The 23,163-nt window shown below is 42.7% G+C and overlaps 2 protein-coding genes across 2 annotated transcripts in view; one reads left to right on the plus strand and one right to left on the minus strand.

Annotated features, from left to right (window-relative positions):
• The window catches only part of NRG3 (neuregulin 3), a 1,217,439-nt gene that overhangs the window by 1,006,205 nt on the left and 188,071 nt on the right, over positions 1 to 23,163 (plus strand). The gene's annotated exons all lie outside the window — the stretch shown is intronic.
• LOC122941087 (40S ribosomal protein S15a-like) lies at positions 5,756 to 6,212 on the minus strand. The gene has a single exon (XM_044298082.1). The coding sequence runs from the start codon at positions 6,191 to 6,193 to the stop codon at positions 5,756 to 5,758; it is 438 nt and encodes a 145-aa protein (XP_044154017.1). The 5' UTR covers positions 6,194 to 6,212.

The raw sequence follows: 23,163 nt of genomic DNA on the forward strand, positions 1-23,163 counted from the left end.
GACTGCTCAATGAGGTGAAGAAGAATCCTAGAGTGTCAGCTAAAGACTTACAAAAGTCTCCGGCATATGCTAACATCGCTGTTAGCGAATCTGCGATATGTAAAACACTAAACAAGAATGGATTTCATGGAAGGATACCACAGAGGAAGCCACTGCTGTCCAAAAAAAACATTACTACACGTTTACAGTTTGCACAAGAGCACCTGGATATTCCACAGCAGTACTGGCAAAATATTCTGTGGACAGCTGAAACCAAAGTTGAGTTGTTTGGAAGAAACAAAGAACACTATGTGTGGAGAAAAAGAGGCACAGCAAACCATCATCAAAACCTCATCACAACCGTGAAGTATGGTGGTGGGGGCATCATGGTTTGGGGCTGCTTTGCTGCGTCAGGGCGTGGACGGATTGCTATCATCAAAGGAAAAATGAATTCCCAAGTTTATCAAGACATTTTGCAACTAAAGGCCATCTGTCCACCAGCTGAAGCTCAACAGAAGATGAGTGTTGCAACAGGACAATGACCAAAAGCATAGAAGTAAACCAACAGAATGGCTTAAACAGAAGAAAATACACCTTCTGGAGTGGCCCAGTCAGAGTCCTGACCTCAGCCCAATTGAGATGCTGTGGCATGACCTCAAGAAAACGATTCACACCAGATATTCCAAGAATATTCTGAACTGAAACAGTTCTGTAAAGAGGAATGGTCAAGAATTACTCCTGACACTAATCTGCAACTACAGGAAACGTTTGGTTGAAGTTAATGCTGCCAAAGGAGGTTCAACCAGTTATTAAATCCAAGAGTTCACATACTTTTTCCACCTGCACTGTGAATGTTTACATGGTGTGTTCAATAAAAACATGGTAACATTTAATTATTTGTGTGTTATTATTTTAAGCAGACTGTGATTGTCTATTGTTGTGACTTAGATGAAGATCAAATCACATTTTATGACCAATTTGTGCAGAAATCCATATAATTCCAAAGGGTTCACATACTTTTTCTTGCAACTGTACACTGGAAAATGGCTGAATCCAAGATGGCTGAGGTTATTTATAGGGCTGTGACATCACAGGGCTGGGTGGCTTCTGATTGGCTGCATGCATGGCATTGTGGGTGATCCCTTGTCCCCAGAGTTCCTTGCTCCATGTCCTAACATGTGTAGCAGCCATTTTATGAAAAATGCTATTCGTTACCACAAAGCGTGAGGAAGTTTAAATTCGGTGCGAATCAGATAATTCCTGAAATTTGTATTGAATTCTGTCAGCTTTGATTCGCTCATATCTAGTAGTATCACTTATCCTTTAAAAAAAAAAAAAAAAAAAAAAAAAAAAAAAAACTTTCTTCCTTTGTTCACTGTACATGCCAAATGTGTCTAATTCAGCAAAGCAATGTGTTTAGTCCACAGAGTGAGATTATGTACTCAGTGTAAAAAAATTAAGGAAATAGAGTTTTTGGAATCAAATTAATATGAATGTAATGATGATACATTTAAAGTGTAACTGTCATTCTTTTTTTATTTTTGTAATTTATAGGGGCAGTGATGCTGACCATTTTTGTAATATACTTTATTTACTGAAATCACATATTTCTATTTGAAAAATAGCTCTAAAGTGGCCCATTTTGAGCCTTAGCAATGTTCCTCTGTCTTCTGTTTACATAACTGTGGAGACTTGCTCAACACTGACTGTGGGATGTTCCCAGAATTGACAGTATCCATTATTTACTAATTACCAAAAGTGGTCCAAGAAAGGGGAACAGGTCAACTGGCAACAGATTCAAAGGCATCCAAGGCTCATTGATATGCAAGTGGAGGAAAGATTAGCCCATCTGGATCAATCTATCTTGGATTGCTGCCAATGCAAAGTTGTCAGACCACATAGTGCTTTCTGTGTATTTGGTAGTGTAGACTGTCCCCCAACAAAAGGACCTGCAATTAGCATATGATCATCAGAATTTGACAATAAAACAGTGGAAGAAGGTGACCTGGTCTGATTAATCAAGATTTAATTTACATCATGTGGATGTCTGAGAGTGTTATTCTTCCTTGGAGAATAGATGACACCAGGGTGCCCTGTGTGAAAAAAGCAACCTGGCGGAGGCAGTGTGATGGTCTAGGTAATGTTCTGCTTGATAGCTTGGGGCCTGGCATTCTCTTGGATGATAATTTGATAAATACCACCTACCTAAGCACTGTTGCAGGGGAATGACAGCCCTTTAGCATTGGTATCCTCAGCAGGATATTGCATCTTACCACACTGCAAAATTAGTCCAAGGAATTATTTAAAAAACTTGACATTGTGTTGACATACAGTTCAAGGGGTTCCCATATAATATAAGGCAGATGGTTTTAATATTATGACTAGTGTTAGGCGAGTACCACGTGTGTTCGAGCGGTATGCTCGAGTCTCCTCCCCGCATGTTTTTTGGCTGCTATGCAGCCAATAAACATTGAGGTAAGTACTGCCATTAATTGTAATGCAGTAGCCATGTTGACTGCTGGCATTCAGTGATTGGCTGGCCGTCATTGGGTACTAAATAGCACCCGATGACACGCGTTCGGCTCAGTATTAGTCAGGAAGAGCTGGGGAGCAGAAGGGAGAGATAGTGTAGGGATTAAAATAGCAATATTTTTGTTTTTATACTCGTTATAAACCCGAAAGTCCTTTTAAGGACTATTGTTGTGTGTGGCAGCAATATATATTTTTAGCGCAACTTGCATTAAATTGCTAAAACTTGTTAGAGATACAAAAGTCCTTTTAAGGACTATTGTGTGTGGCAGCAATATATATTATTAGTGCAACCTGCACTAAATTGCTTAAACTTGTTAGAGACCCAAAAGTCCTTTTAAGGACTATAGTTGAATCTAGCAGCAATATATATTTTTAGCGCAACCTGCGCTAAATAGCTTGCAATTGTTTGGCCACTGCAGATAGCGCTTCCAAAATATCTGTGACATTCAGTGTAATTTTTTTTGCCGCAGGTGATAGCGACATTATCTGCGCTACATCTCCTCTTTAACGTGTGTGCAGTCTAAAAATATTAGTGACATCCAGTGTACTTTTTCTGTAGACAGTCTCCGCTGCGGACAGTTACATTACCTGCGCTACATCTCCTGTATAACATTTGTGTATCCAAAATATCAGCGACATTCAGTCTAATTTTTTTGCTGCTGGTGGCAGCGACATTACCTGCGCTACATCTCCTGTATAACGTTTGCCCACCTGAAATATCGGTGACATTCATTCAGTGTAATTTTTTATTAGGCGTTGATGACAACGACATTACTTGTGATATACCTCCTGTTTAACGTGTGCACATTCTAAAAATATCTGTGACATTATGTGAACTTTATTGGTGCATACACTTACAAAACCTGTGCTAAAGTATGTGTGACATACTTGCAAGCATATATACCATTTAATATGGGCAAGACAAGCAGTAAGGGAAGGGGGAGTAGCCGTGCTGCTGATGGTGCACGCAGAGGCAGTGGCCCTGGGCGTGGTGAAACTGTGCCTGCTGCCCGAGCACAAGAAGCACACTCATCCACGATACCTAGCTTCATGTCCATTTTGCATGGCGGTGTAGGACACCACTCTCGAAGTCAGACCAGTGCGACTAGGTGGTCGGTTGGATTGTAGCAGATAATTCTTCCATTCAGTTAAGCACCACCCTGCCTTCCACAAAGTCCAGTCTCAGTAGCCAAGAGTCTGGTCAACAGAATCCTCACCCTGATACTCCTTCCTCCCACCATGGAGAGTCTTGACAAACAAGTGATCCCACATGAGGAGATCTAGTGCCCTGATTCCCAAACTCTGGAGCATCCACAGTCAGAAGAAGATAAAGGTGAGGAACGGCAATTAGTGTTTCATAAGGTAGATGATAATGATGAGACACAGTTGCCAATAAGTTAACCGCAATTTGTGTCTCAAGAGGTTCATGATAAGGATGAGACACCATTGTCAATAACTGAAGTTGTTGTTAGGTAAACAAGTCAGGAGGATGAGCAGAGTGAGGAAGTGGAAAAGCAGGTGCTGGACAACTAAGTCACTGACCCAACCTGGGAAGGTGGCAAGCTGAGCGAGGACAGCAGTACAGAGGGGGAGGGATCCGCAGCACTGCAATAGGCTGAGAGAGGCAGTGGGGTGGCAAAAGGGAGAAGGCGGGTCACAACACCAGGCCTGAAAATGTTCTCCGGAGCACCCGCTTGTGACAATCTCCCTTGCCAAGAATCTGGCACTTTTTTGATAAAAGTGCAGACAATAAAAGAATTGTCATTTGAAACCTGTGCCATGCCAAAATGAGCAGGGGAGTGAACACTAGCAACCTCACCAGCATAATCTGCCACATGGCATCAAAGTACCCTTATAGGTAAGCTAAACGCCAGGGTCCACAACCAGTATCTGTGGGTCACACCACAGCCTCCTCTTCCCCTGTGTTACGTGCTGGCCGATCCCCTGTCCAAGACGCAGGCCCGGATGCCTCCCGCCATGCAGCTTGAGCTTTGCAAGCATCTCAGCTAGTACATCCACTTCTGTGTCCCAGCATAGCATACAGATGTCTATACCCCAGGCCTTTGAATGAAAGCGCAAATATCCAGCCACCCACCCACAGGCCTTAGCACTAAATGCACACCTTTCCTGCACACCTTGGCCCTGGAAATGTTGCCATTTAAGCTTGTGGACACTGAGGCTTTCCGCAGCCTGATGGCAGCGGCTGTCCCGCTAAACTCTGTCCCCAGCCGCCAATATTTTTCACAGTGTGCAGTCCTATCCCATCACCCATGTCCTGACCAACGCAGTTATTGGGAAGATCCACTTAACGTCTGACACATGGACAAGTGATTTTGGCCAGGGACGCTACATTTCCCAGATGGCACACTGGGTGAACGTTGTTGTACCCTGGGATGGCACAAGTGCAACCGACGCCAAGGATTGCGGGCCCTACTTTCATCAGTGTTTCCACCACCACCTATCTTAATGGCTGCAAACCCCCCTTCTCCGCCTCCACTTACACCTCTGAATTATCATCTTGCAGCACCAGTCAGACATCAGTCAGTAGCTGGCAGTAGTGTAGCCCTGCAGTGGGGAAGTGGCAACAGGCCGTGCTTAAACTGATCTGCTTAGGTGACAAACAGCACACCACCGCAGAGCTGTGGCAGGGGAATAAGGGACCAGACTGAGCTGTGACTCTTGCCACTCAACCTACAACCAGGCCATAACTATACATTTATAAAAAATAGAACTGCAAGAACCTGTTACATACAAAAATTAACCAAGGTAACCAAAAAATCCCGGATAATCACTTTATTGGTAATAGTAATTTAATATGTCCTTTCACAAATGCCAGAAGTCTAGCTAGCAAAATGGGGGAGCTGGAGGCTATGGTACTAGATAAACACATAAAGGTAGTTGGTGTGGCTGAGACATGGCTAGACTCTTCGCATGACTAGGCTGTTAATATTGAGGGTTTTACACTGTTTAGGAAAGACTGGGTCAACAGAAAAGGTGGTGGTGTGTGCCTGTATGTGAGGAGTGATCTGAAGACAGGTATGAAAGAGGCAATTGTTGGTAAGGATGTTGGGGATGTGGAAACCTTATGAGTGGAAGTTCAAAGGGATATAAACACTGAACAAATAATACTTGGTGTAATATATAGACCCACTAACATCACAGAAGAGATAGAAACACAACTGTATAACCAAATAGAGCAGGCGGCACAGGCTGGTACAGTAGTCATAATGGGAGATTTTTTTTATTATTTTTTTGATAACAGTTTATTTTCCTGCCTGTTTTGTACATTTAGAAAAAAGAATCCTAGGATTTTGCCCCCTGTGTGTTTTTGCCTTGCTTCCTCATGGTCCATGATGCCAGCTAAAGTGGTAAGCACAATGTACCCAAACTGACGTGAAGGCAGGAGGTACTTCTGCCACTTCTCCAGATCCTTCAGCTGCACATCAAATTTGGGGCTGATGACGCCACACTTGTTTAGTCTGCGTGTGAGATTGACAACTATATTTCCGGCCCTGTGATCATCAATAATTTCAAATTCTCCGATGTAACCGTGCTTCATCATCACTGTCAGGAATCGCACAATCACTTTTGAGAACGTTCTGATGAGAACCTGCCGCTTACCACGTTTCTCTGCATTGTTGATGCTTTTGAGGGCATCGGCGAGCACGTTCATGTGCACCATGGTGCCGGGTCTGCAGTATGGCGGAAAGCATAATGGGAGATTTTGACTTCCCAGACATTGACTGGGGTCATGGTTCTGCCTCAACTGCAAAGGGGAGAAAATTCCTCAACTTGCTGCAGGACCACTTTATGGGCCAGTTTGTAGAAGCTCACACTACGGGTGATGCTCTGTTGGATCTGGTAATTTCTAATGATGCAGAGCTTATTGGTAATGTTACTGTTCGAGAAACACTAGGTAATAGTGACCACAATATAATTATATTCCCCCTAAACTATAAAAAGCAAACTCTGTCAGACAGAGCAAAGACACTGAATTTCAAAAAGGCTAATTTCCCTGGGCTGAGGGCATCATTTCAGGGCATAGACTGGGAGCAGCTACTGTCACATAATAATACAGAGGATAAATGGGAAAGCTTCAAATTCACAGTGAGTAATTGCACTAACATTTTTATCCCTTTAGGTAACAAGTATAAACAGCTAAAAATAAACCCCCCATGGCTTACAGCTACTGTAAAAAGAGCAATAAAAGACAAAAAGAGGGCATTTAAAAATACAAATCTGAGGGGTCAGCTGTAGCATTTCAAGATTACAAAGGACTTAATAAAATCTACAAAAAGGAGATAAAATTAGCAAAGATACACAATGAACAGCAGGTAGCAAAATAAAGCAAAACAAATCCCAAAAGTTATATTTTTATATATATATAAATGCTATATAAACCTAGGTCTGAGCAGGTAGGTCCCTAAATAATGGTAAAAGGAAGGAGGGTAGTCACCAAAGATAAGCAAAAGGCAGAGTTCTTCAATAGGTTTTTTAGCTCTGTGTATACAAAAGAAGAGAAAGGAGTTGATATCTGTGGGGCTTGGAGTTGTTAGTACATCCAGTGATATACTCAATTGGCTAACTGTAGATATGGTCCAAGAGAAGTTAAATAGGGTAAATGTGAACAAAACTCAGGGTCCAGATGGATTACACCCAAGAGTGCTTAAAAAGCTCTGTTCAGTCATTGCTGTGCCCCTGTTTATAATTTTTAAGGATTCTCTAGGGACTGGTACACTGCCAAGTGATTGGCGCAAGGCAAACATGGTGCCCATATTCAAAAAAGAATCAAGGTCCTCCACAGGTAATTATAGACCCATTAGTTTAACTTCTGTTGTGGGTAAAATGTTTGAAGGAATCTTAAGGGACTATATACAGTAGTATGCGACTATAAATAATATTATAAGTGATAATCAGCATGGCTTTACCAAGGACAGAAGTTGTCAGACTAACCTTTGTTTTTATGAGGAGGTGAATAGTAGCCTGGACAGAGAGGCGGCGATGGATGTAGTGTTTCTGGATTTTACAAAGGCTTTTGATACTGTCCCACATAGACGCTTAATAAGTAAAGTAAGGTATATTGGCTTGGAAAGTTTAGTTTGTAATTGAATTGAAATCTGTCTGAAGGACCATGTCCAGAGAGTTGTGGTCAATTATTCCTATTCAGAATGGTCCCAGGTTATAAGTGGTATACCCCAAGGTTCAGTGCTGGGCCCTTTATTATTATTATTATTATTATTATTATTTTTGTTTTATGATATTGAGGACGGGATTAATAGCACATTATCTATTTTTGCAGATGACACTAAGCTGTGTAGAACTGTATGGTCTTTGGAAGATGTCCACAAACTACAAACTTGAACACTCTGAGTGATTGGGCATCAACTTGGCAAATGAGGTTCAATGTGGACAAATGTAAAGTTATGCATCTTGGTAGTAATAATCTCTGTGCTTCATATGTCATAAGTGATGTAGCACTGGGAGAGTCACTTATAGAGAATGATTTGGGTGTACTTGTGGATGGTAGATTAAACTACAGCACACAATGTCAATCAGCTGCTTCTAAGGCCACTAGGATATTGTCATGCATTAAACGAGGCATGGACTCGCAGGGCAGGGATTTAATACTACCACTTTACAAAGCGCTGGTGCAGCCTCATCTTGAATACTCATTTCATTTCAGTTCATTTCTGGGCACCAGTACATAGAAAGGATGCACTGCTGCTGAAAAAAGTACAGAGTAGAGCGACTAAAATGATAAGGGGCATGGAGGGTCTTAGTTATGAAAAAAGATTGAAATAATTGAATTTATTTAGTCTTAAGAAGAGACGTCTAAGGGGGGACATGATTAACCTGTATATGAATGAGCCATACAAAAAATACGTTGAAAAGCTGTTCCAAGTAAAATGTGCTCAAAAGACAAGGGGGCACTGCCTCCGACTGAAGAATAAAAAGTTCAGTCTCTAGAAGCGTCAAAGCTTCTTTACTGTAAGAACTGTGAATTTGTGGAATAGACTTCCTCAGGACGTGGTCACAGCAGGAACAGTGGACAGTTTCAAAAAGGGTTTAGACAAATTCTTAAAGATAAAAAAACATAAATGCTTATGAAAACATGTAGAAATCGGAGTCTCACTTCCTTCTGGTATTTGCGTCCCCACCTATCCCTTGGTTGAACTTGATGGACGTTTGTCTTTTTTCAACCATATTAACTATGTAATTATGTAACTATTTAACTTGGTGGCAGCTTTGGAGCTCGGCAAGCTCACACACATACCATGCATAGCCCAAGTGTTCAACTTAGTGGTTCAGCACTTTCTCAAAACCTACCCCAATTTGCCTGAGCTACTCGTGAAGTTGCAGCAGCGTTTGTGCCCATTTCCGCAAGTCATCGACAGCTTGCGCCGGTCTGGCAACGCTGCAGCAGCGCTTGCAATTGCCAGCTCACTGACTGTTGTGCGACGAGAGCATGCACTGGAACTCCACGTTCCACATGTTGGCCACGCTTTTTGAGCAGCAAAGGACAGTAGTTGAATATCAGCTATAGCATGGTCGTCACCTTTTCAGTCGGCTTCTGCTCTTCACAAGCGACAAGTGGGCATTGATGTCTGACCTCTGTGAGGTTTTACGCAACTTTGAGTAATCAACACAGATGGTGAGCGACTATAACGCTATTATCAGCATAACCATCCCACTTCTGTGTCTACTCAAATGCTCACTGCTCACAATTAAGCAGGACATTTTGCATGTGGAAGAGGTGGAAATGGGGGAAGAAAGTTCACAGGGTAATAGCAAGGCCAACCTCAGTTCGCCTTCTCAGCGCAAATTGGATGATGAGGAGGAGGAGGAGCAGGAGACGGTTGCCTCCGCTACAGAGGGTAGTACCCATGGAAGTTTTATTCTATCTGCTCAGCTTGGATGGGTAGAAGAGGAGGAAGAGGATTAGGAGATTGAGAGTCATCCTCCTGATGAGGACAGTGAAGTCTTGTTGGTTGGGACTCTGGCACACATGGCTGACTTTGTTAGGCTGCCTTTACCGTGACCCTCGCGTTGTGCGCATTTTGGCCAACACGATTAATGGTTGTTCACCCTTCTCGACCCTCGCTACAAAGAGAACTCATCTCTCATTCCTGTGGTGGAGAGGATGAGCAAAATGGTGTAATACCAGAATGTCCTTGTGAAAGAATTGCTCCCAAAATTTCCAGCTGACAACGCTGGCTACAGAGTACGTAGTTCCTTGGCCAACCGATGAGGAGAGATGAAGGGAGCACACAGCAGTTGCAAAAGTTACAGGGCAAGACTCTCCAAGGCCTTGGACAGTTTTATGACACCCCACCAGTATCCTCAACCTGATGTGTGGCTTAGTGTCACAAGGAGGGAAACATTTTGGAAGATGGTGAATTAATACTTAGCAGACCGTGTCAGCGTCCTACAGGTTGTATCGGAGTGCCTCTTCCTTGTAATTTTTGGCAGCACTTGCACTTTATATGCAAGTAAATATACAGGAAAGAATATTTCCTAACAATTTTTCCTCTAAAATAGATTTTATCTTATTGTTAGTCATGGCGTACCACTTTAACAACATAGTTCCCAGCAGCAACCTGGGATTCCAAGATGCATCCAGACATCCACCACATGCTGTTCCCGAACCATTTCAGTGGTGTTACCAACAATTTCTGACCTTTTACTATGAACCTGACACCCTCCCCTCTTAAGAGCAGGGGGTGCCTGGTTTAATGCTCAGGTTCTCCCATTGACTTCCATTGTTTACCAAGCACTCGAGCATCCCGAGGTGTTCTACTCAAGCACCCGAGCACTTTGGTGCTCGACCAACACTATTTATGACCAATTGTTATGTGTGTGTGTGTATGGCTATTAATGCACCAGGTTTTAGATTTTGCTCCAAAGGACTTAGTAAAAAAAAAACTCACTGAAAAAAGTGGCCTAAACGGGTGGAAATGCTTCAAACCCAGACACCGTAGCGTGTCTATAACCGGGTGAGCAATTTCCCCGCATGTGGTCCGCAGACAACAGCAATCCCCAGCAAAAAATGCATACAATGGAGGATGCCGGTGCGGACCGCATGCACCACAAGGACATCTTACACAAAATGATACATCGTGCAGATGAAAAAATTTATATACACACAAATCACTGCAGAAAATGCACCAAAATTATGCGCAACTGACAATACTAGCTAATTCCTCAAGCCGATGTTAAAAGCTGAGAACTTTGCCAATATCTTCCAGTCAGGAGTCCCTCATGCACCACGTCACGGTGTCTCAGCACGCATGGGGCCTTACCACTAAAACGCCTGTGGTGTGTGAACAGGGTCTGAGCAATGCTAGAGGAATTAGGAAGTATTGTCAGTTGCGTTTCATTTTGGTGCATTTTCTGCAGTGATTCAAAGGACTTAGTGCCCTCCTCTCTATCTTTTAAATGATCATAAGACACATGTTTTCACCACCTAGTGTTAAAAGTGATGGGATAGCCCTGTCCAAAGGCTCTTAGCAGCTGTATGCTATGCCTCTGTGGTACATTTGATCTTATATATATATGTGTGTATTAAAACTTAATGTCAACAAGTTTAGAAGGACAGCTAGAACATACCAGACTGAGAGACAAGGTGCCTAGGACTGTTCTCATTTTGATTTATTTTACCAAGTATAATTAGATATTTGCACCTGATCACTATACACGTTGACAAACTACACAGTCAAAAACAAAGACAATTTGATTGTGGATTAAAAAACATATGGTGTATTAACTTTAGATTTAACATAGACAGCTGCTCCTTGAATCACAAAGTACTTAGAGAGCTCTCCTGTAGTCCAGTACATTAGGTAAATTCCACAATACAAATATAATTTAGAGCACATTTAATAAGTAAACAGACTCTACAGCAGATTAGTGGACCTGGTAAACAAGAGTTCTATCAATGTCAAGCCTACAGCAGCATACGCTTCCTAATCCTCCTAGTCTGCATTATTGTGCTATGGCTGAAGCATAAATAATTTTACATCTCAAGTAAAGACAAATAATTCTGTTATAATAGAATATAAATCTACATACAGTAACCTGTGTCATCCTTTACATTGCTACCATCACATGGTACCCATTTTGCTGCAGGATAGCTTTCCCTTTCCAGGAATGTCTTGGAATTTTGGCACAAAAAGAAGTCATTGAAATTTCAGTTCCAGTTCACCCCATATATGTTTGATGGAATTAATGGTTACACTATATGAAGCTCAGAGAAGTTCTTTCACATAAAACCCATTTTATATGGCTTTTCACACAGAACCATTGCTTTGAATAAACATGGACACACTATCACAAGAAAACAGTTGTCACATGTCAAAATACTTATTTCATATATCCATTTTTCATATAACAGTAACTACTGAAAGTGTACCAGATTCTTACCCTGCTTTCGTATACCGTATAGCACTTGTCAGTTATGCTTCGAACAAGAAGGAGCTTTTTGAACAAGAAGCATCAACATAGTATGATTCTGTTATTGTCATGGTCCCTCCAGTGACAGAGGTTAGAGGATCTGAGAGACTGGCTGCACATTAGGTATATCATCTGACAGCCTATCTGTTTTCACTTGTTGCAGTGTTGTTGTTGGTAATGACCATACCTCTCGTCTTAGGAATAGCTAGTAGCTTGTGGTCATTACTGCTCCTCTATTTAGTCTCGACTCACACGTCTTACCATGCAGTTGATATTCTTTGCCTTGAGTTGGAAGAACTGGTGTGTGGTCTTCATCTGAGTTCCTGCTCATCCATTTTCTATTGAAGATAAGTGCACTTCTCTTGGTATTTTGTTGCTCCCATTTGCTCATTGTTTACAAGGCCTCAGGGAGATACTGGTTCGTTCATCTGGGAAGGAACCAGTAATATCAGACCCTGTCACTAATCTTAGGGCTTCTCAGGCTTACTAGGGCCTAGGTTTACGGTGTATAAATATTCCCACCTTCAGGGTGACACATCCATCAGGTGGGACAGGACAGCCAATTTAGATGTTTAAGCACATGGACACACCTCCAACCCTATAACAGAACCCAATAAGGCAGCCATTTTACATTATGTGTTTTGCAAGTGTAGGGAGAGCAGGGACAGTTAGGGACACCAAACGCTAGCTAATAGGGCCACAAAAGTCCTTTTAATGACTGGTATCGGTGTGCTATTGATAGGTGTGATATAGAGGGGTTTGATATACTTATAATATACTTTCTAACATAGAAATTTTATTATAGTGTATTAGTATTTTTGCAGCAGTTGTGTGTGGTTGTGCTGCGATACCACAGCTAGATAGAGGGACAAACACTATTGGAGTAACTAATTGCAACGGATATGATATGCCTTTTGCCCCCCAAAAAACTTCTTTAGGGCTGCGATATACCTTCTTCTACAAAATCCTGATTAAGGGGTGCTATATACCTGTTTCCACCAAATACTGATTGAAGGGTGCTATATAACTTCTTCCACCAAATACTGATTAAGGAGTGCTATTACTCTATACCTTCTTCCACCAAATACTGATTGAGGGCTGCAATACACCTGGTTCCACAAAATACTGATTGAGGGGTGCCATATATCTGCTTCCGCCAAATACTGATTGAGGTGTGCTATATACTGTTTCTGTCAAATACTGATTCAGGGGTGCTATATACCTTCTTCCACCAAATGCTGATTAAGGGCTGTGATACACCTACTCCACAAAATACTGATTAAGGGGTGCCATGTACCTGTTTCTGCCAAATCCTGATTGAGGTGTGCTATATACCTGTTTCTGCCAAATACTGATTGAGGGGTACCATATACCTTCTTCCACAAAATCCTGATTGAGGGTTGATATATACCTGCTTCTGCCAAATACTGATTAAAGGGTGCTATATAACAGTTTACTCCAAAAACTGATTGAGGGGTGCTATATAACTTCTTCCACAAAATATTGATTGAGGGGTGCGATTGCTATATACCTTCTTCCACCAAATACTGATTGAGAGCTGCGATACACCTGCTTCCACAAAATACTGATTGAGGGGTGCCATATACCTGTTTCCGCCAAATTCTGATTGAGGGGTGCTATATACCTCTTTCCACCAAATACTGATTTAGGAGTACTATATACCTTCTTCCACCAAATACTGATTGAGGGGTGCCATATACCTGTTTCCACCAAATACTGATTGAGGGGTGCTATATACCTTATTCCACAAAATTCTGATTGAGGGGCGCTATATACTTGTTTCTACCAAATACTGATTGAGGGGTGCTATATACCTTCTTCCACCAAATACTGATTGTGGGCTGCGATACACCTGCTTCTACAAAATACTGACTGAGGGGTGCCATATACCTGTTTTTGCCAAATACTGATTGAGGGTTGCATATACCTTCTTCCACAAAATACTAATTGAGGGGTGCTATTGCTATATACCTTCTTCCGCCAAATCCTGATTGAGGGGTGCCATATACCTGTTTACGCCAAATTCAGATTGAGGGGTGCTATACACCTGTTTGCACCTAATACTGATTGAGGGGTGCTATATATCTTCTTCCACAAAATACTGATTGAGCGGTGCCATATACCTGTTTCCGCCAAATTCTGATTGAGGGGTGCTATATACCTGTTTCAGCCAGATACTGATTGAGGGGTGCCATATACCTTCTTCTACTAAATACTCACTGAGGGGTGCTATTGCTATATACCATATTCCACCAAATACTGATTGAGGGCTGTGATACTCCTGCTTCCACAAAATACTGATTGTGGGTGCCATATACCTGTTCCGGCAAATTCTGATTGAGGGGTGCTATAAACCTTTTTCCGACAAATACTGATTGAGTGGTGCTATATACCTTCTTCCACAAAATACTGATTGAGGGGTGCTATATTCCTTCGTCCACAAAATACTTATTGAGGGGTGCTATTGCTATATAGCGTCTTCAACCAAGTACTGATTGCGTACTGCGATACACCCGCTTCCACAAAATATCGATTGAGGGGTGCTATATACCAGTTTCCGCCAAATTCTGAATGAGGGGTGCCATATACCTGTTTCTGACAAATACGGATTGAGGGGTGCTATATACCTGTTTTTGCCAAATACTGATTGAGGGTTGCATATACCTTCTTCCACAAAATACTAATTGAGGGGTGCTATTGCTATATACCTTCTTCCGCCAAATCCTGATTGAGGGGTGCCATATACCTGTTTACGCCAAATTCAGATTGAGGAGTGCTTTACACCTGTTTGCACCTAATACTGATTGAGGGGTGCTATATATCTTCTTCCACAAAATACTGATTGAGCGGTGCCATATACCTGTTTCCGCCAAATTCTGATTGAGGGGTGCTATATACCTGTTTCAGCCAGATACTGATTGAGGGGTGCCATATACCTTCTTCTACTAAATACTCACTGAGGGGTGCTATTGCTATATACCATATTCCACCAAATACTGATTGAGGGCTGTGATACTCCTGCTTCCACAAAATACTGATTGTGGGTGCCATATACCTGTTCCGGCAAATTCTGATTGAGGGGTGCTATAAACCTTTTTCCGACAAATACTGATTGAGTGGTGCTATATACCTTCTTCCACAAAATACTGATTGAGGGGTGCTATATTCCTTCGTCCACAAAATACTTATTGAGGGGTGCTATTGCTATATAGCGTCTTCAACCAAATACTGATTGCGTACTGCGATACACCCGCTTCCACAAAATATCTATTGAGGGGTGCTATATACCAGTTTCCGCCAAATTCTGAATGAGGGGTGCCATATACCTTCTTCGACTAAATACTGACTGAGGGGTGCTATTGATATGTACCTTATTCCACCAAATACTGATTGAGGGCTGTGATACACCTGCTTGCACAAAATACTAATTGAGGGGTGCCATATACCTGTTTCCGCCAAATACTGATTGAGGGGTGCTATATGCCTGTTTACACCAAATACTGAGATGAGTTGCTATATACCTTTTTTCACAAAATACTGATTGAGGGGTGCCATATACCTGTTTCTGATAAATCCTGATTGAGGTGTGCTATATACCAGTTTCAGCCAAATATTGATTGAGAGGTGCCATATACCTTCTACCACTAAATACTGACTGAGGGGTATGATTTCTATATACCTTATTCCACCAAATACTGATTGAGGGCTGCGATACACCTGCTTCAACAAAATTCTGATTGATGGGTGCCATATACCTGTTTCCGCCAAATTCTGATTGAGTGGTGCTATAAACCTTCTTCCACAAAACACTGATTGAGGGGTGCCATATACCTGTTTCCACCAAATACTGATTGAGGGGTGCTATATACATTCTTCCACAAAATACTGTATGAGGGGTGCTATTGTTATATACCTTATTCCACAAAATTCTGATTGAGTGGGGCTATATACCTTCTTCCACAAAATATTAATTAAGGGGTGTCATATACCTGTTTCTACCAAATACTGATTGAGGGGTGCTATATACATTCTTCCACAAAATACTGATTGAGGGGTGCTATTGCTATATACCTTCTTCCACCAAATACTGATTGAGGGCTGCAATACACCTGGTTCCTATTCCTACACCTGGTTCCACACAATACTAATTGAGGGGTGCTACCGTATATACCAGTTTCCACCAAATACTGATTGAGGGGTGCTATATACCTTCATTCACAAAAAACTTATTGAGCAGTGCTATTGCTATATAGCTTCTTCCACCAAACACTGATTGTGTACTGCTATATACCTTCTTCCACAAAATACTGATTAAAGGGTGCCATATACCTGTTTCCACCAAATACTGATTGAGGGGTGCTATATACATACTTCCACAAAATACTGATTAAGGGGTGCTATTGTTATATACCTTCTTCCACCAAATACTGATGGAGGGCTGCAATACACCTGGTTCCACATAATACTAATGATGGGTGCCATATACCATTTATTTAGCCAAATACTGATTGAGGCATGCTATATAACAGTTTCCACCAAATACTGATTGAGGGGTGCTATATACCTTCATCCACAAAATACTTTTTGAGCAGTATTATTGCTATATAGCTTCTTCCACCAAATTACTGATTGTGTACTGCGATACACCTGCTTCCACAAAATACAGATTGAGGGGTGCTATATTCCAGTTTCCACCAAATTCTGATTGAGGGGTGCCATATACCTTCTTTGACTAAATACTGACTGAGGGGTGCTATTGATATATACCTTATTCCACCAAATACTGATTGAGGCCTGCGATACACCCGCTTCCACAAAATACTGATTGAGGGGTGCTGTATACCTGCTTCTGCCAAATACTGATTGTGGAGTGCTATATACCTTCTTTTACAAAATACTGATTGAGGGGAGCTATATACCTTATTCCACAAAATACTGATTGAGGGTTGCTATATACCTGTATCTGCCAAATACTGATTGAGGGGTGCCATATATCTTCTTCCACAAAATATTGATTGAGGGGTGCTATTGCTATATACCTTCTTCCACCAAATACTGATTAAGGACTTTGATACACCTGATTCCGCCAAATCCTGATTGAGGGGTGCCATATACATGTTTCTGCCAAATTCTGATTGAGGGGTGCTATAAACCTGTTTCTGCCAAATACTGATTGAGGGTTGCTTTATACCTTCTTCCAAAAAGTACTGATTGAGTGGTGCCATATACCTGTTACCGTCAAATACTGATTGAGGGTTGCTATATACTTTTTTCCTCAAAATACTGATTGAGGGGTGCTATTGCTATATACCTTCTTCCACCAAATAATGAGGGCTGCAATACACCTGGTTCCACAAAATACTAATTGATGGGTGCCATATACCTGTTTTCGTCAATTACTGATTGAAGGGTGCTATAAACCAGTTTCCACCAATTATTGATGCTATATTCCTTCTTCCACCAAATACTGATTGAGGGCTGCAATACACCTGCTTCCACAAAATACTGATTGAGAGGTGCTATATACCTGTTTCCGCCAAATATGGATTGAGGGGTGCTATATACCTGTTTCCGCTAAATTCTGATTGAGGGGTGCTTTATACCAGTTTCCGCCAAATACTGATTGAGGGAGGCTATATACCTTCTTTCACAAAATACAGATTGAGGGGTGCTATTGCTATATATATATTTCCACCAAATACTGATTGATGGCTGCAATATACCTTCTTCCACAAATACTGCTCTTCTCTATGCACTTAGGTAGAGGGCCATTTATAAAACGACAGGCAGAGGAAAAGGCATGCCATTCCTGGGATGGTAGTGGTCGGGCAGGTGCACCAGTTCGGAGCATAAGTCGGAAATTGGAGAAGGCGTGTGCGATAACTTCAGTGGGCGCACCAGAGTTGGTTGAGTGATTCACTCAGCCTCCCACTTCTGCACACTCCTCATGCTCTGTATCTGCACCCTCCTCACTCCCTGTTGTGTGCACCCCCAAAGACACCTGGTTCCACAAAATACTAATTGAGGGGTGCCATATACCTGTTTCCGTCAAATATTGATTGAAGGGTGCTATAAACCAGTTTCCACCAGATACTGATGCTATATACCTTCTTCCACCAAATACTGATTGAGGGCTGCAATACACCTGGTTCCGCAAAATACTGATTGAGAGGTGCTATATACCTGTTTCCGCTAAATTCTGATTGAGGGGTGCTTTATACCAGTTTCTGCCAAATACTGATTGAGGGAGGCTATATACCTTCTTTCACAAAATACTGATTGAGGGGTGCTATTGCTATATACATTTTTCCACCAAATACTGATTGATGGCTGCAATATACCTTCTTCCACAAATACTGCTCTTCTCTACGCAATTAGGTAGAGGGCCATTTAAAAAACGACAGGCAGAGGAAAAGGCAGGCCATTCCTGGGATGGTGGTGGTCGGGCAGGTGCACCAGGTCAGAGCATAAGTCGGAAATTGGAGAAGGCGTGTGCGATAACTTCAAAGGGGGCACCAGAGTTGGTTGAGTGGTTCACACAGCCTTCCACTTCTGCACACTCCTCATGCTCTGTATCTCCACCCTCCTCACTCTCTGCTGTGTGCACCCCCCCCCCAAAGACACCACCACCACCACCATAGCAACTCCACTCGAGTCAGAGGAATAATTTCCCCATCCATTCTCAGACCTTACCGATGCACAACCATTCTTGGCATCGGATGATGAAGAGGAGGTAGCAACAGCCGCCACCCAGCGGCATGACGAGAGTTCCCAGATCAGCACAAGGAGGGTGGTCCCCGCTGTTGCTGCCTACTCCAAGATCTCTAATGTCAGTGGTGGTGAAGGTGACGATGATGATGTGTCGATAGACGTCACGTGGGTGCCCACAAAAGAGGAAGAGGAGGGGAGTTCAGAGGGGGAGACGGAGCAGCAGATAGGGAGTAGTAAAAAGAGAAGCAGCCAGAACTCGCAGTGCACAGGAGGCAAAAAGCAGACTGCAAATGTATCTGGAGCGAGACATCCACCATGGACGGTCACATCTGGCGCTCCCAGGACACCGGCACATGGCTCCGCAGTGTGGGCCTTTTTTAACGTGTCAGCTGCTGATAATAATGTTGTTATCTGCAGCCTGTGCAGTCAACGCATAAGTCGCGGTAAGCTCAACACTAACCTAGGGACTGATCGCCTTAAGAAGGCATCTGCACCTCCCATCATTGAGCCCAATGGGAGCAATGCCGTCAGAAGCCACAAAGCCACACTCCCGGCGAACCACGTCCTGCCTCTTCTTCTCCTCTCCCCTTCCATTTGTCCTCCACTCCACCTTCCACCGTGCCGTCGTCGCGTTCATCTGGCACAAGGCAGGCTTCCATTGTCCAAATGTTCGAGCTGGCTTGTCGGAATTGCTAGCCCGCCAACTACTGCCATATAAATTGGTGGACCCGGAGGCCTTTAGAAAATTTGTGGCCATTGACACACCTCAATGGAAGGTCCCCGAAATAAAAAATACTTCTCCCAGAAGGGGAACTATATGGCCATGTTCAGCGGCAAGTTAATATATCTCACAGTGTCAGTTCCAAGATACATCTGACCACAGACATGTGGTCTAGCAAACACAGGCAGAGAAGGTACATAACTTTTACTGCGCACTGGGTGAACCTTCTGACGGCCGTCTAGCATGTAACCCGTGTGGATTTGGTGTTACCGCCACGGATTGCATGCAGGCCTGCCTTTTCTCCTTCTACTCCATTCTCCATCTCCTACTCGGCTGACTCCTCCTTTTCCACTGCTACCGCCTCTTCCGCTGCACCCCCCCAAGCTCCCCAGAACCTATTTGACATTCCAGTGAAACGTTGCCATGCTGTGCTGCGGCTGTTTTGCCTGGAAGCCAAAAGCCACACCGGTCCTGCACTGCTTTCAGCTCTGCGGTCGTCTTGTGGCAGGCCAGGAAAATCTCTGGCCATTTTAGAAGATCTTACACGGCCATAGCTCACCTTGCTGATGTTCATCGGTAACACAATTTTCCCTTCAGACGTCTGATTTGTGACTGCCCAACGCGCTTGAACTCCACCTTGTATATGATTGATAGGCTGCTTCAGCAGGAACGTGCCATTAATGACTACCTGTAGAAACTCAGTGGCAGGATAGGTTCTGGGGAGCTTGGTTTATTTTCACCGTGCCATGCAGGCTTCTACAGCTATTTAATGACATCACCAAACTGGTCATTTGCAGCCAGGGCGCCATCAGTGACATTGTGCCTTACGCCTTGTTTCTGGAGCATGCATTACGTCGAGTCATTGATCAAGCCATCGAGAAGCAGGAGCAGGAAGACGAGGAAGTCACAATGCTGGATGAATTCCCAGGGGGTGGTACTCCATCTGAGAAGTTAGCAGGAGTTTTAAGAGGAGTCAGTAGAGGATGTGGCTAGGGGGAGGAGGAGGAGCAAGAAGAGCATGCTTTAAACTTTTCGGGGATTCCTGGTGTTATGCGTGGCTGGGGGGAGGAGACCGAGGACGACATTCATCTGGGCGATAAGCAGGAGCCAGGTCACTCCACCGCTTCCAATTTAGTGCAAATGAGGACCTTAATGCTCTAGCGCAGCAGGGGGGGGATCGTGACCAATAAGCACTCTCGCTAGCTCACGACAGTGTGGACTAACTCACATTTAAAAAAAATAAATGAGACATGGATTTTGGAGGACTTCAACACCTGTGGTGACCATGTGTAATTGAATTTCCTCATGTCAGCCCACATATATCCCCCACCACCCATAGCAAAGAATGGGCCTTTCCGAATGTATATACAGCTAAATGCCTAGTTTCTGGGGCCTGTACTGGCCGACAGTTACATATTTATCCTGTGACCGCCTAATGTACTTCCAGCCATAGAATCCAAAGTTCGTTGCTGTCAGGTAAATGCATATTGCCTAATTTTTGGGGCTGTACTGGCCAACAGTTTTATTTTTTTATCTCTAGCCACATAATCACACCTTTGTCTCACTCCTCTGCCTCTCATTATGGTGGCGTATGAACCACATTCACTATACGGACTTTCTAATGTCACAGGGTCATGTGACTGTGCCCCCCACCCCATACTGTGCCCCCTTATACCCTGCATTGTGCCTTCTTACCACACCCTGTGCAGTGCCCCTAGTCCTTCCCTGTACTGTGCCCTCTTATGCCCTTTTATTCTGTCACGGTATGGCAGTGTTATCCGGTCACTGTACAGAGATGTTATCCGGTCAATGTATGGCGGTGTTATCCAATAACTGGATGGCCATAACTGTATCCATTTCCCTGCCCACGCCATCCTTTTTTAGACCTGGCATGAGCGGGAAAAATATGCACATTGCGGTGCTAAGGACCTTTGCACTACAATCTGTGTCAGAAATACGCCTTACATAGACGTATTTATAAATAATAAATGACCACTTAATTGTATTATTCGGGGGTAATAAGGACGCATAAAAATGGACCCTGATTAAAATACATATTTTTTGGTGGGAAATTTTGCCAATGAACCCCCTCTGGTTTTGTCAATGTCCATGTTGTGAGACTATTTGTGCACTTATAGTTTGTATTTGGTGGCTGTAAATATGACCTGAAGGTTTTTCAGGTTTGCCTGTTATTAAAGTCAATAGGCGCTATGTGAACGCGCGGTCCACAAGCATTTGATCGCGAACGTTGTTCGCAAATCTTCCCGGGCCGATGTTCGTCCATCACTATTTATGACCTTTCGTCAGGATAGGTCATCTATATGAGATTGACAATAGTCCAATGAGGAGTGTAGTGAACAGTGTGGTAACTCATGGAGCACTGCCTCTTCAATCAGCTAATCGATCTGATATATTGGATATTGATATTAGATATTGATCTGATATTGATGACCTATCCTGATGATCAATGTGTATGGCCTGCACAACCCCTTTAAATGATACAGCAGTAAAACAACAGACCTAAACTTTTTGAGTTACAGTACTTGTGAGCTCTTGTTTACGTCATAGTACAATATGACACATACCTGCCATTTAAAACAAAACCCTGAACTACAAAGTATTGATCCTTCCCTTGTGAGAAATACCTGAAAAACGTGGAGGGAAAGTGCATAGAAAATCAGAAATGGATAATAGGAAAGGCATGTATTTTAATATGTATATAACAAGTCTGTTTATAGTTGAGGGAATCTCATATTCAAATATAGTATCCAGAATGTCCCTCTGTTGAATTTTATATTATTGGTATTGCCTCTTATAAACAGTTTATGCGCTTTCTCTATACCGCAAAAGCAGAAATATTTCAGATAACCTTCATCAAAATGAAAGCCTGGCCAGAAAGTCTGCCCGCACAAGCACACTACTCACGGGATGGCATTCCTGATTAGAGATGAGCAAATTTTTGATAAATTAGATTTGCTGGTTTGCCAATTTTTTGGGGATAATTTTGATTCGATCGGTTAAAAAACAACTATTTCCTGGCTGCTTTGAGCCTTTATAGTGGTGTAGAACACTGTGCCTTGCGGTAACATGCATAGGGAGTCTGCTTTGGTAGTAAAATAATACTGTGAGTCTGAATGACATGCAGATGACAGGCGTCGCTCTTAGAATTTCTGCACACTTATTTGGTCAGTCACAGGGCCAAAACTGACCAAATAACTCAAGTATGAACTGAGCCTTAAAGTTTGATGTTAGCGCAAAGAAGAAGCACACTCCTTTTACACTGTCGCCATTTGATTTCACATTGATGTAAACAGAACCTGAAGAGTGGAGACGGTGTTAGTAGTATATACATTTTTTCAGCCCTTCCTCTGATCCATCAGAACAATAACCCACTGGAAAACGGATCCTGTCTGTGGGGCATACGCCTGCACTAGGTTAGCCTTTGCTCAATAATCAATCAGTATTGCTAATGCAAAAGAAAAAAAAAAAAAAAAAAACTGGAGTGGATCTAAAACAGAGATGACACGTGAACGGAATATTTGCATGTCTTCTGTGTTTGGACCCACTCCTGCTTTTGGCTACCAAATCATAAGCCAATTCTGATGGAACCACACAGTCCTTACAGCTGCTACACAGACAGGATCTGTTGTGCATCTCATGTTTCCTTTCTTCTGACAGATCAGAAGAAAGGCCAAATAAATCATGATGTCAGCCATGCCGAAAGCCAAAATAGTGGACCAGTCATGAAG

Source organism: Bufo gargarizans, chromosome 6 (genome assembly GCF_014858855.1).
Source record: "Bufo gargarizans isolate SCDJY-AF-19 chromosome 6, ASM1485885v1, whole genome shotgun sequence".
Taxonomy (NCBI): Eukaryota; Metazoa; Chordata; class Amphibia; order Anura; family Bufonidae; genus Bufo; species Bufo gargarizans.